This window comes from Maniola jurtina, chromosome 22, assembly GCF_905333055.1.
Source record: "Maniola jurtina chromosome 22, ilManJurt1.1, whole genome shotgun sequence".
NCBI lineage: Eukaryota > Metazoa > Arthropoda > Insecta > Lepidoptera > Nymphalidae > Maniola > Maniola jurtina.
Window position 1 is genome coordinate 5,580,393 of NC_060050.1, and position 13,118 is coordinate 5,593,510.

Below are 13,118 nucleotides of genomic sequence, written 5' to 3' on the forward strand. Positions count from 1 at the left end.
CTTCATGATTTTAATTGGAAACAAGAAGAGATTTAAAACGATCAATAATTTATTTAATAATTTTTCGAAATCGTAAAAGTTTGGAAAGAAAAAAATCTAGTTTTTATCTGAAGGTTGGCAACAATGAAATTGAGTTTTTTTTATCATCTGTGGTTAGGTTAGTGTTAATGTCGTTAATGTTAAAAATGTGATTTATGGTTTTAAGCATGCTATAGACATGCCAACTTCTAGATCGGTGTCTTTGACGGGTTGGATGGTGGCCGTGGCCTGCTACAAAAACTCAATTTACAACAGTTCCAGCTTGGTTCCAACCCAATGTTCCATTACAGTATTCTGTGGCTCTGTTATTAAAAGGATAATTCGCATATAGATCTAATAATAAAGGCTAAAGTGCCGTGTTCACGTAACGAATGATATTAATATTGGATCGAACGCTCAAAAGCACGAAGGGCCACCGAAGGAAATTATTTTTATTATTATTAATATGTTAAAAATTAGATCTAGATAAACACTGCTAGATCGCTATTGTGTGGACACATAATAGGTAAAAATCATCGGCATCAAGTCGCTGCGTGTATACGTAGCTTAAGCAATTTTGTTAAAAAGGCTTTAAAGATCTTGAATTCAAGGCCGAAAATAAATTAAAAAAAAAAAACAGGAGACCATCACATTCACCGTTCGCGCCAAATTTTGACGTATGTTGTACTTGTGATTTTTTAGTTACCTACTTGCTACTTACTTTTGGTCGCTTTCGTCGAGCAAAAATAAGCAATACTTCTTTTTCTCTGTTTAACATAGAAGTGCTAAACTTATTTTTATATTTGACAATACATATATTCATTTACGTAATCCTGGTTTTCAAATTTCTAAAATATCTGAACGCAACGGTTAAGACCATGCCTTCTGAAGTACAAACTGTGTTGAAATTCACACGCCTCAGTGAAAATGCCTTCCCACCTGTAAAAGGCTCTGAAAAAGCAGCTGGATTCGATTTAAAAAGGTACCTATGTTCTTGTTGGCTCACTATCAAAAATAAAGAATTTTAGCTTTTTTATTCTGACAAGTTAGCCCACAACTGCCCAGAAGGAAGAAAGAAACCCTTAACAGCCTAGAAGAAAAAAGCCCATAACTACGATCATACCTGGTTAATGATGCGGTCGCAGTCTAGATGGTAGAAGATATGGCAGTTGCCTATAATAAATTCATAACTATCTGTTTCTACACGGCATCATACTGGAGCGTTAAATTGCTGGGTGGGCACGTCTTTACCGGTAGCGTTTACTGACCATGGCCAAAGCCTCCCTCAAGACCATAACTGAGCCAATCACAAATTATAGAAGAATCTCATTAATCCGGCACTATTTAAAACTAGAGGTTGCCATATTATTGAAACATTCAGATTACTGGATTGTATAAGAAAAATTCATAATCCTACTAATATTATAAATGTGAAAGTTTGTAAGTATGTATGGATGGATGTTTGTTACTGTTTCATGCAAAAACTACAGGACGGATTTGGCTGAAATTTGGAATGACGATAGATTATACCCTGGATTAACACAGGCTACTTATAATCCCAGGAATTCAATAAGTTCCCACTGGATTTTTAAAAATCTATATCCACGGGAATGAATTCGCGGACATCAGCTAGTTACTTACTAGCTGACAAAATAAAGCATTTCACAAATACAAATAAAATGAAATCATTTCATGAAATAAAACTTCATTATTGCACAATGTTCTTGTGTTCCGGTTTTTTACATTTTTTATAACTGTAACATAACTCACAATTAACTAATTACATAGTTTTAAAATAATCCTTAATTGAGATCTGTTTTTATGCAACTTGTAGTCTTTATGTGCTGGTAGCTCCGTGTAGGTACCAGATTATTGGATGTGTTGCTCAATTTAAATGCAGGATTAGTGAGATTCTACTGAATATTCTACTATATTGAACCTAGTCTCCCATGGGTCAGACTATTCAGTATCACCCTATGCCAAAGAGTTTGGCTTCTTTATAAACATATTTCTCATTGCTAAGAGTTGTGACTCTTTTCTATTAGTCACATAATGATAGAAGTTCTCTTAGGATAGTAATGTGGATTCTCAGACTGAGAGAATGAGATTGACTCTTAGGTATTACAGCTATAATCAGATGTTAATGATAGTAACTGAGATTGACAGCTTAGCATGCTCTCTGAGGCACAGAGAACATGAAAAAGCCAAAGTGGGTCACCCATCCAGTAACTGACTTGGGTCAATGTTGTTTAAAATTGCTATGTTATCACACTAAGCCATGCCCCTCTGATAAGAGATTGTCAGACAGTCATCCAAGCAAAGGCTTCATAACAAAATTATTATGAGTATGAGTAACATGTAAAAGTTCATATATTTATAAAAGATCTGATTCTAGTGCCTATGACTATACTGTTTCTGCACGCGGCAAGGAATTGGTAAAGACAGACTTACAAATAGAGTTGCCTTCAGGATGTTATGGCAGAGTTGCTCCTAGATCTGGACTGGCTGTCAAAAACTTCATCGATGTTGGAGGTAAAGAGATGCATTATCTACTAAAAATGCTTAAGCAATCAAGGAATGTGTGGTTTTAGATAGATACTAAATAAATCAAGCAGTTTCAGATTTACTTTTTTTTTATGTTAAACTTAAAATAACTGACTGATTTTTGCACTGCTATTTTGGTTCTTTATTTTGCTTTTCCATCAAAGTGGATGTTTTACAAATGGATATTATTAAGAGGATTTTATTAATGAGGTTTCCTTGAGAGTAAATAAAAAATATAATAATAAGCTTGGTATCATTTGCTGGCTTGCTACCCACCTTCATGGGAAGGACTGGCAGCTGGGTGGAATTGTGGTGAACAGATTTTACTCTGGGATTTTTAGGAGATACTCCGGTTTCCGAACTTTACCATACTTCACGTTTCCATTCAAAATTGAACCTTGAAAGTTTGTTTTCTGTTACAAAATTTAATAGCTTCACTAGTGGCAGAATTTTTTTTTTAATTTTTTTGCGTTTTGTGGGCACAGTTTGTATTGTTTGAACAAACTATAAACTGTAGGTATGTATTAACAGCATAGAAATAAAATAAGCTGAACAAATAAAAATCTTAACAAGTTTTTTTTTTAATTTCATGATTACAGCTGGTGTTATTGATGAAGATTACCGCGGTAATGTTGGAGTAGTGATATTTAACCATTCTGATCAAGAATTTATAATCAAGAAAGGAGACCGAATTGCACAGCTGATATGTGAAAGAATTTACTACCCTGAACTAGTTGAGGTTGCCAATCTTACAGACACAAAGAGAGCAGATGGAGGTTTTGGCTCTACAGGAACCCAATAAAAAAAACTGCTGTTAAGTATTCTTAAGTGTATTGCTGTATTAAAATAAATGTCTTAAAAATACATTTCTTTTGCTTTTGTACTGTCACCTATTAAATAAAGTTCTCACCACATGCTTTTGAAATGTTAGGTATTTGTATTACTGCCTTCAAAATTATCTAATACACTAGAGAAAGTAGTTGTATCTGGAGGAATTATTTGTGGTATGATTCCAGGGTTAGCATCTTTTTTCTTAAGGAATGGTTTCAGCAAGTTTTTTAGTTTATTATCAACTTGCACGCCAAAGTCTGCTTCTGCTTTTTCCACTCGTTTTTCTAGGACTTCCACATTTGTTTGTAACTTGAACACAACATCCGATAAGGTTATAATTTTCTTCGAAAGTATTGTAACTTCATGTCGATAGCGACTAATATCTTCGGTCACGGCATTACTGCAGTCACTGTTTTTTAGTTTGATCATTTGAAGAACACTTGTCAATTCCTCGAGTCTGGTGATCATGTTATCGATAACATCTTGAATCGTTTGAAATCCACTGGTTAGATCTAGCTTGAGATACTCAGCATAATCTTTAGCAACTTCTTGCAACATTTTATTTTTAATTAATTAATAAAAAAGAAAAAGAATTAGACGCCGAAATCGGGATATAAATATTCCAAAACACTGGCTATCTTATCAAATAGATCTGTCACAAGTTTTGACAACCCCGTAAAAGTTATGGGACACAAGTATAAAAGTTTTAAAAATATCTCCATATTGATAAACCGAATAATTCAGCCTTCATTGTATTTTCTACCTCTTCCATCGTAGTAATATGTGAAATAAGTTTTGCAATAGATACAGTCATGACATGATTTTCAAATACCTAGCGAATTTTGAATCATAAATATATAAACGAACGCTTAATTCAAAGCAATAAGGTTGTAATTTGATTATAATTTAAATTTCGAAGGTCCTTGTATGGACCATGAACCTATAAACAGACAGAACCATAGAGTCAGAACCATCTACGTGCATCTACTAGAGTATATCGCTATCTCATTTCGACTGCCGAGCGAGAGCGAGAGATCGCACTTCACTGGGGTCCGATCTCTCGCTCTAATTACTTAGTTGAAGTGGGATAGCGTTAAGATGCATCTGTTTCAAGTAACTTATTACTTCTCTTCATGCCTCCGACCGAAAAAAAACATCTGTGAAAAACTGGCCAAGTGCGAGCATAATATGTATCTGATAATAATGAGCATAATATTAAATGTGTATTTGTATAGATCGTTTCATCGAATAGTTCCTATGGCGTTATGTTGGCTCCCCTGTCTGTTGGGTGGTCATTGGCACTATATTGGCATGAGAAGACGCAGATTTTATTTTCATTTCATTTATTCAGGAAAATCAAATGAAAATAAACAAAATCTGCGTCTTCTTATGCAAATATGGTGCCAATGACTTGGACAGATAAGGGGGCCAACATAACGCCATAGGAACTATTCGTTGAAACGATCTATACTTTTTTTTTTTTTCTTTAAATCTGGCTTTACTCTGATTAGCCAATGTCAAGTTTGTGATATTTTCAAGTTATTGAATTTATAGTAAGTATGGACTCCGTCTGCGCCGGCGCCCGCCGACATACGCGCGGCGCCCCTTTAGAGCGCTTCCCAGTCAGTTCCACCACCAAAAAACACCAACTAACACAAAAACCAGCCACTCTTAACAAAAAAACACTCCAAACAAGAACAGCACGCGCGCCAGCAAACGCCATCACAGACGAAGTCCCGATCTATACTTACTATGTCACGATCACGGTTGCAATCATGAACGTATTATATCTTTAAGGTTGCAATTGGTTGCAATGCTTTGATTCGTGTTTCAAAAAGGTTTCAGCATGAACACCATAAATTCAGCCAAATATTTCCATTTCCGCTAAGATTCCTCTATTTCCCAAAACGTAACAGACTCTTTTTTACTAATTTATTTACGGCTGACCTTTGGATGCACATAATTTTCTTGTTTACTGTGAAAAGTACTCTGTGTAATAAAACCAAAGGACAAAGAGTGGGTCAAAGGGCCAAAGGACCATGAATAGTCCAAATCCAAATCATCAATAGGACCATACATCCTACTCTATGAATAGGACTCTGGCAACACTGCTTACTGCTTAGTAAAATAAAATGTCAAAATAATCCAGGAATTCGTTTTCTGTGGCTAATGCCTGCTGCTGTAGTGAAATAATCAAAAATAATTGTTTTTATTTGTGATTATTATTTACTTAGTACATAGTTTTAATGAATGAAGTAAGACGTTTTTACGATGCTGCCTTCGACAGGCTATTTTAAAGGAATCAACTGTCCCTTCTACGACAGTGGTCTATGCGAGCGGCCCTATTGTCATTTTCGTCATGTTAAGAAAGAACCACAAAATATCGGTAACGATGATGGGATGGGCAGTGGAGCGATGCTGCAGAAGTTAGTATCGGCAGCGGTACAAAAGGTTTTGCAACAAACGGAGACAGGTACTTCTACACCCTCGCAAAATGTTTCCGACTCAGAAAAAAACTCTGGACAGCCCGTTCCATCTAAAGTTACGTACAACCCAACTCCGATAGCTGAACTTAACAAAATAAATAATACAGATTCCGAAAACACTGATGACAGTATTGAACAAAAAAGAAGACATATACCAGTGCCGTACACACCTAGAAAACCAGCCAGTATACCCATCAAAAGACCTGTAGACACAAATGGTTCTAAGCTCTTTACATATTTGCCGCCTGCACAGTATAATCCAGGTTCCGAAACTGCTCAGCTTGATCCCTACACTCCTAAAGGGGCAATAGAGTCTGGTGAGAAATATTTACCAGGTTCAGAGAAGACAATTCCAGAATACAAGCCTAAGGAGACCCAAAACTCTGCAGTTAATTACGTTCCCTCAGACAAAGCTGTAAGCAAGAAAAAAATATTAGAATATAAACCAGCAAAGGTCAAAAGTATACCTTCATCTGTAACATATCAGCCAACACCTAGGTCATTGGTTCCTTGCTTCTCCAGTGATGAAGATGAACCAGATATCAAAAAAAGAAAGCTTTCGAGTGATCTAAATGGCTTAGATGATTTAGGAGCAGAATTTGATATATTAGACCAAATTTTAGATGAAGAAAAAGCAGAAAAGGAAGTCAAAGGTATTTCTCAAAACATCATTGGCAAGGAATCTACTGATAAACTACAAAATCAAAAATCTACTAAGAACACCAATGTATCTGTTAAGTCTGATATAAGCAAATCTGAAAAAGAGAGGTCATCGAGGACAATGGACAAGAAATCAAATGATGAGTTAACAGAACGAACAGAAAAATCTAGTAATAAGCCCACAGAAAGAAAACCAAAATCTAATGATAAGTCCGTAGAAAGAAAAGAAAAATCTTGTGATAAGTCAATAGAAAGAAAAGAAAAATCTAATGATAAATTAACAGAAAGAAAAGAAAAATCTAAAGATAAAGATAAAAAAGATAGAAAATCGTCTGATAGAAAGAGTAGTGACAAAAATTCTAGCAAAGATAAAAACAAGCACGAAAAGACAACCAAATCAGAGGAAAAATCACACACTAGTTCCAAACACTCTAAAAGCAATTCATCAAAACATTCAAAACAGACCAATGATACTGATAAATATAAAGATAGCCGACATTCTAAGTCTCATAAAAGGTCCAAAGAAACAAAAGATAAACATAAGGAAAAACATAAAAGAAGTGCATCAAAAATTATATCTGATGATGACAATCATACCTATGAGGACAATTTAGAAGATGAGTTAAATGAATTATCAGAGTCAGATGAGGAATCTATTGCACTGCAATGTAAAAAAATATTTGAGGAGTATGTTCCAACTGAGAAATCACAAAACATTGAAGAATGCCCTGAAAAATTAGAAACTGGGCCTGATGTTGAAGAATATTTACCTACGAAAAAGAGAATATCTAGGACAATTGATAAGAACATTAAAATATTACCTAAAGCACCCATAAAACCAGATTTTAAAGTAAGTGCTGCGCAAGCTATGGCTGAAAGATTAGCTAAAGTACGTGAATTCCATGCTTTGAAAAGTACTTCTGAAAGTAATAACTCTACAAATTTAGTTTCAAAACCTGATTCCACTAAGCCTGTTTTTTGCACTCCACCTCCCAGTACCAGTAGTTCCAAAATTCGCATTGCTCATGTTCCTTATGCCTCAACAATGCTGACGGCAAAGAAGGTCATAGCTCCTAGTACAATTACTGTAAAGAAAAATGATGCATCCTCTAGTTGCACAATTACACAAACTGTGAAGAAGGGTACTCAAAGAGTTGCTCACATGCCAAGTGAAAAATTCATTGACAGGCCTGGTGTTTTAGAGCCACTTGGCTCAAAAATAGCAGCAAATATTAGATCTACATACTTGAATATGATGATTGATCATTGTTTAAAAATTTACCTATCGCCAACTGATGCCTATGCGCGAGCACAACATGAAGAGTTAGCTACTAGTAAAAAATGTTCCACTGTGCAAATATATAAGAATTCAGCAGTGCTTGCCATCAGCAGGCTTAAAAAAGAAGTTCTCGAGTGTAATGGAGTGAAGAAATCTGGAAGTGACTGTGCAGCACTAAGCAAAGTGCCACAAGGAGCAACGGGCAAATCAAATGTAGTTGGCTCATGGAGTATAGAGAGTAAGATTAAAAGAAATTTTGAAGACCCGCAACAGTTTACAGGTGCAAAGTTTTATAATAACATTAAAAAATGGATCCTAACAGAGGATCAACTCAAAGAAAATGGTTTTCCCAGACCTCATAGCAGTGGTGTGAAAGGGAGGGCGATTATCTATGGACAAAACAAACAAACTCCTCCAAAGGGATATATAAGAACTTGCTGTAGATGTAAAAAGAATTATACTGTGGATAAAAAAGGGTTTCCAACTTTTAAAGAGGAGTGTATTTATCATCCGAATAATAAATATAGAGTTAGGGGTGAGGTTCGTTACCAATGCTGCAGTCAAGATGGCTCATCGGATGGGTGTTGTATAGCTTCAAGTCATGTGTACGAGTATGTAGATTTTGAAAACTTGAAAGGATACGTCAAAACACTGCCTCCAGACAGTGTCATGGAGGATTATGGTGTTTATTCATTAGACTGCGAAATGTGTTACACAACACAAGGTTTAGATTTGACTAGAGTCACTGTGATTAATTCAGCATGTAAAGTAGTTTATGAGACCCTTATTAAACCTTTGCATCCTATAATTGACTATAATACTAGATATTCAGGTATTACTGAAGAACAAATGTCAGAAGTGAAAACCACATTACTAGATGTGCAAGCAACACTGCTTACTATGTTTAATAGTAAAACTATATTAATAGGTCATAGTTTAGAATCTGATTTTAAAGCACTGAAACTCATTCATGATACTGTTATTGATACAAGTGTCTTATATCCTCATAAAATGGGGCCGCCATACAAGAGAGCATTAAGAAATCTGTCATCAGAATATTTGAAGAAGATTATACAAAATTCTGTTGATGGCCATGACAGTGCAGAAGATGCTACTGTTTGTATGGAACTCCTAATTTATAAAGTAAAAGAGGATCTGAAGACAAGATGATAGGCTTAAATGTATTAAAAATTAACACTTCAAATTATTAGTTAAATGTATTTTAAAGTCTGTTATTTAATATCACATTTAGAATTATACCTATTAATGCCTTTTACTGTGTAATTTTAGATTGTAAATGAGTTTTATATATTGCTTTAATATATAGCAATAAATTTATAATAATGTATTCTTGTTACAAAAATGATATATTATTTTCCCTATGGATTGATACTTATCATACTCAACTTTACTCAATATTAGACTGATTAGAAACTGGTGTAGGTACTAATAACATTATTCTCATGATATAATGTCTGCAATATAATGTCAAATTCTTAGTAGTATCCGAGCCACATATTTATTTAACTTTAAGAATAATTGGAGTTGGGTATACTAGCTAGGAACTACCTACCTACTCTTTGTAAATAATTTCCAGAATTTATAAGGAATGAAGTTAATTAAATATAATTTTAAAGGAATGAAGTTAATTAAAACACAAATCTTAAAACCAAAAATAATATTTACTAGAAGACAAACATTATACACACACCTATTTGTAAATGTTGAAACCTGAAACCAACCTGTAAAAGTAGTTTCAGTCTATCTTCATTGGGACATCCATTTCACATATTTTTGTAATATAATAACTGTGTATCTTTTTTGTGTAATTTGCAATAAAATACAATATATCAATAAACAAGAGTGTATTTATAAAAGTAAACATTATAAAATTGCTCATTGCAAATTTAAATAAAAATTATTATTTTTAATTTTTTTTTAAATTTCAATCACAGTACAGACTACTCATATTACCAAAAAATATATCAATGTTCAAAATAAATCATAAATATGATAAATAAATAAAAACATTTTACTCTGAAGATGCAGTGGTAAATAAACGATAGAAGCATGCCTAAGGGTGCCTGTCCACTGAAACAGAGATTTATTCAGGAGACTATGATAACACAGATCTCTGTGGCCTAATAAATTTTATGTCATTTATAAATAATAAGATAAGTCTAGTAAATAAGTTTGCTCCGCTTAGTGGACAGGCACCCTAATGAAAATGAGATGAATATTTTGAGTATGTAATACTAGTTCTATGCTATCAGCTGGTATAGTTAACCCCTAAAACATTGTGATGTGACTTGCAAGATGTGTAAAATGAATAAGTAATGAGTAAACATTTCATTCAATAAGGCAATAGGTAACAATATACACATTGCAAGAAGTCACAAGGCTTAAGGCGCTAAGGAAATTGCAGATGTTCCTAAGCAATACTAAAATATTTTTTACAAAAAAAAGTACAATTCAAATTAGTTAGCATTAATGTGCTATTTATTTCTAACAGTTGTTACATAACAAGTTAATTGTACAGAAAAATAAACAGATATTTGATAATAACATGTTGAAAGCGGAGCTGACTACTATTCTATGATAACTGAATGCAATTTAAATTCCTAAATTTTCGATGTTTACACATTAATGTTGGTTAGTATTATTATAATATTATTCTACTGGTGACATTATTTTCTTTAAAAATTGCTTTCTGTATTATATCTAACTGCCAAAGGCTAAATGGCAGTAATGCAGTTTATGATTAAATATTAATAATTTAAACATGCCCCAATGACTTTGCATAGGTGTAAGCCAATACCAGCAGAGCTTCCCGAACATGTATGTTTCAACTCTGTTATTCCCTGCTAATCAATAAAAGACTGTTCCACACATGCTTTCACACGTTTTTCATATTCCCGCCGATTTTCTTTATAAAGTTGTGCAGCCATAGAGTTCGCTGGCGAGTTCGGGTTGGGGTCACTTAACAATGACTGAAAATACAAATACAAATACACATGAGCACAAGTAAAACTGGTGAATCTATATGAAAAGACAGATATGTAATTTGAAGAGACCAGTGAAATAGATCACAATAATATTATAAAGAAGAAAGTTTGTATGTGTGTGTGTGTGTGTGTGTATGTTTGTTACTCCTTCACGCAAAACTACTGGACGGATTGGGCTGAAATTTAGAATGGAGGTAGATTATACCCTGGATTAGCACATAGGCTACTTTTTATCCCGGAAAATCAAAGAGTTCCCACAGGAATTTTAAAAAACCTACATCCACGCGAACGAAGTCGCAGGTATCAGCTAGTATAATATACACTTGTATATTATTCCAGTGTACTTACACTGGAAGATGTGTGCCATAAAAATGTGTTATTTTTGTGCCAATTCAAAGCACCCCATTGAGCACACTAGGAATTAAAATTGACGCTGTGTCATGGTTTTTATGTTAACAAATGTCTCATCGCTTTATTTAGTTCTGATTATGTTCCCATGATGCACACTGCTGCTATCAGCTTCAAAATGGTGAAGTAACTAACATATGTACATGGGCAAACTTAAACATAAGGCATTTTCATCCTAGCACAATTTCACAGTTAAGGTATCCAGTGTTAAGTTACCATGCAGGAAACTTTAAACCAAATTCTGGTCAAACATGGGTTATAGATACACAGCCTTTTAATTTATGACTTTGGTAGGTGTAAATTAACAAATTAAATGTTAAGGTCCTGAAGTGAGAGTGTCTGTCTGTATGCTCACTTTTTACAACTTATGCATTTCACCTATTTTGATGATATTTGATACAGAAATAGCTTGCATTCCAGGGATGGGCATTGACTATTTTTTCCTTGAAAATCAAAGAGTTTCCATAGAATTCATAAAAAGCTGAAACCCTTGATCGATGTGGATGAAGCTGTGGGTAATTTGGTATTGAGATAACTTGCATGCTGGAGACAGGCATAGGATACGTTTTGTCCTGGAAAGTGAAAAGGTTCCCATAGGATCTTTTAACAACCTCGTCACGTGGAGGAACTCAGGTGCATCATATAATACTTAATTGTAAAGTTTTTTGATGGATAGCTATAATTTACTTTGCAAAAGTCGCAGTACAAAGAGCCATAGAGAAGAGAAGATTATTTTGTTGTCTCTGTTGTATTCAGGTTGCGAGTTGTGATCACTATCCATTCATCACATGGTAAAAGTTTTCCTTGTGATAATAATGTCTGATATTTCCACATTTTGCTCAGTGTATTATTTCTAAAATAGTATAAATGTTTAGAAGTGTACCTGTATTGAGGTTAAAATGGCTGACACATCATATGTAGGACTCCACCTGTTTTGTAATATGTCTAAACAAATGCCCCCATCAGCATATACATTGGGGTGAAACATTTTAGAAACAAATCTGACTGTAGGCGGTTTGTTGGGGTATTCCTCTGTGAATTCAATTGTAAGTTTGAACGTGCCATCCTCAAATGGAGTATCATGTGGTCCAAATATCACAGCATTCCAGATCATAATGTTATTATCAGTGGGAGCACCAGACACACCAGTTGGTGGGTCCTCTTGTAAGCTGGAATTTCAAAAACAAGAGAAATTTGAATACAGTTCATTAAATTCTACAAATGAATATGGTAAGTAGATATTATTTGAAAAACGCTAGAGAATAGGTCCATTGAACTATCTTAGTATTATTTATAAATGAATTTAGTGACTCAATATAAGTACAAGAATGACGTTATAAATATAGTAGGCCACAACCATTTACAGCGCGCTAAGCGCTTGCATGGAAATATAAAAATCGATTTGTAGTTCGTGAATTATGTGGAACAGAATGGAAATCGATGAAGGCGACTATGATGTAACTTGATGAATCAGCACAGTTTCAATGGCTTTTTCCAACTGTGCAAATTGCCTAACTTCCAAAAAATACGTACCGCTTGAAATCTCTCATCAGACGTCTTCTTGCAGGAGTTGACATTTTGTTTCACAATCAATTCACTTCACGGAGAATGGGTAATTACCTACTCAAAAGGGTATAAGTCTTGTGGCTCTCATAGATTTGCTTCCTTGATGAATTTTATCATGTGAGGTCAACTTGCATTTATTTCTTTGTTTGCAAAATACGACGTCGTCACCACCAATAAAAGGTTTGTTAGGATGACCATGAAATTGGCAAAAAAACGACCTATTCACTAGTCACTACGCTAAAGATGAAACTCAATATAATGTTATGTACTCTGTGATGAAACTCAACGAAGAGATATCCGTAATGATCACTACTCTATGGT

General features: G+C 34.3%; 4 protein-coding genes across 4 annotated transcripts; 2 read left to right on the top strand and 2 right to left on the bottom strand.

The window, feature by feature from the left end:
- The first annotated feature begins 689 nt into the window (after positions 1-689).
- Positions 690-3,426, top strand: LOC123876754 (deoxyuridine 5'-triphosphate nucleotidohydrolase). The gene is made up of 3 exons (XM_045923101.1): positions 690-1,000; positions 2,414-2,550; positions 3,162-3,426. The coding sequence occupies exons 1-3, from the start codon at positions 897-899 to the stop codon at positions 3,362-3,364; spliced, it is 444 nt and encodes a 147-aa protein (XP_045779057.1). The 5' UTR covers positions 690-896; the 3' UTR covers positions 3,365-3,426.
- On the bottom strand, positions 3,375-4,328 carry LOC123876753. Its single transcript, XM_045923100.1, has one exon. The coding sequence runs from the start codon at positions 3,949-3,951 to the stop codon at positions 3,490-3,492; it is 462 nt and encodes a 153-aa protein (XP_045779056.1). The 5' UTR covers positions 3,952-4,328; the 3' UTR covers positions 3,375-3,489.
- A 1,194-nt stretch (positions 4,329-5,522) lies between these two features.
- On the top strand, positions 5,523-9,749 carry LOC123876660 (RNA exonuclease 1 homolog). Its single transcript, XM_045922955.1, has one exon. It carries the CDS (start codon positions 5,665-5,667, stop codon positions 8,986-8,988), a length of 3,324 nt encoding a protein of 1,107 aa, XP_045778911.1. The 5' UTR covers positions 5,523-5,664; the 3' UTR covers positions 8,989-9,749.
- Positions 9,750-10,471: 722 nt separating this feature from the next.
- LOC123876661 (ubiquitin-conjugating enzyme E2-17 kDa) lies at positions 10,472-13,071 on the bottom strand. The gene is made up of 3 exons (XM_045922956.1): positions 12,765-13,071; positions 12,115-12,400; positions 10,472-10,808 (listed from the first exon to the last, which is right to left on the bottom strand). Exons 1-3 carry the CDS (start codon positions 12,806-12,808, stop codon positions 10,683-10,685), a joined length of 456 nt encoding a protein of 151 aa, XP_045778912.1. The 5' UTR covers positions 12,809-13,071; the 3' UTR covers positions 10,472-10,682.
- Positions 13,072-13,118: the final 47 nt, after the last annotated feature.

Bases quoted from the DNA above. Each gene is read 5' to 3' on its own strand.
- LOC123876754 (XM_045923101.1), top strand. From the start codon at position 897: ATGCCTTCTGAAGTACAAACTGTGTTGAAATTCACACGCCTCAGTGAA. The intron at 1,001-2,413 runs GTACCTATGTTC...ATCTGATTCTAG, and splicing joins GCTGGATTCGATTTAAAAAG to TGCCTATGACTATACTGTTT. The intron at 2,551-3,161 runs GTAAAGAGATGC...TCATGATTACAG, and splicing joins AAACTTCATCGATGTTGGAG to CTGGTGTTATTGATGAAGAT.
- LOC123876753 (XM_045923100.1), bottom strand. From the start codon at position 3,951: ATGTTGCAAGAAGTTGCTAAAGATTATGCTGAGTATCTCAAGCTAGAT.
- LOC123876660 (XM_045922955.1), top strand. From the start codon at position 5,665: ATGCTGCCTTCGACAGGCTATTTTAAAGGAATCAACTGTCCCTTCTAC.
- LOC123876661 (XM_045922956.1), bottom strand. From the start codon at position 12,808: ATGTCAACTCCTGCAAGAAGACGTCTGATGAGAGATTTCAAGCG. The intron at 12,401-12,764 runs GTACGTATTTTT...TTGAAATTCCAG, and splicing joins CTGATGAGAGATTTCAAGCG to CTTACAAGAGGACCCACCAA. The intron at 10,809-12,114 runs GTACACTTCTAA...TTGTATTTTCAG, and splicing joins CCATTTTAACCTCAATACAG to TCATTGTTAAGTGACCCCAA.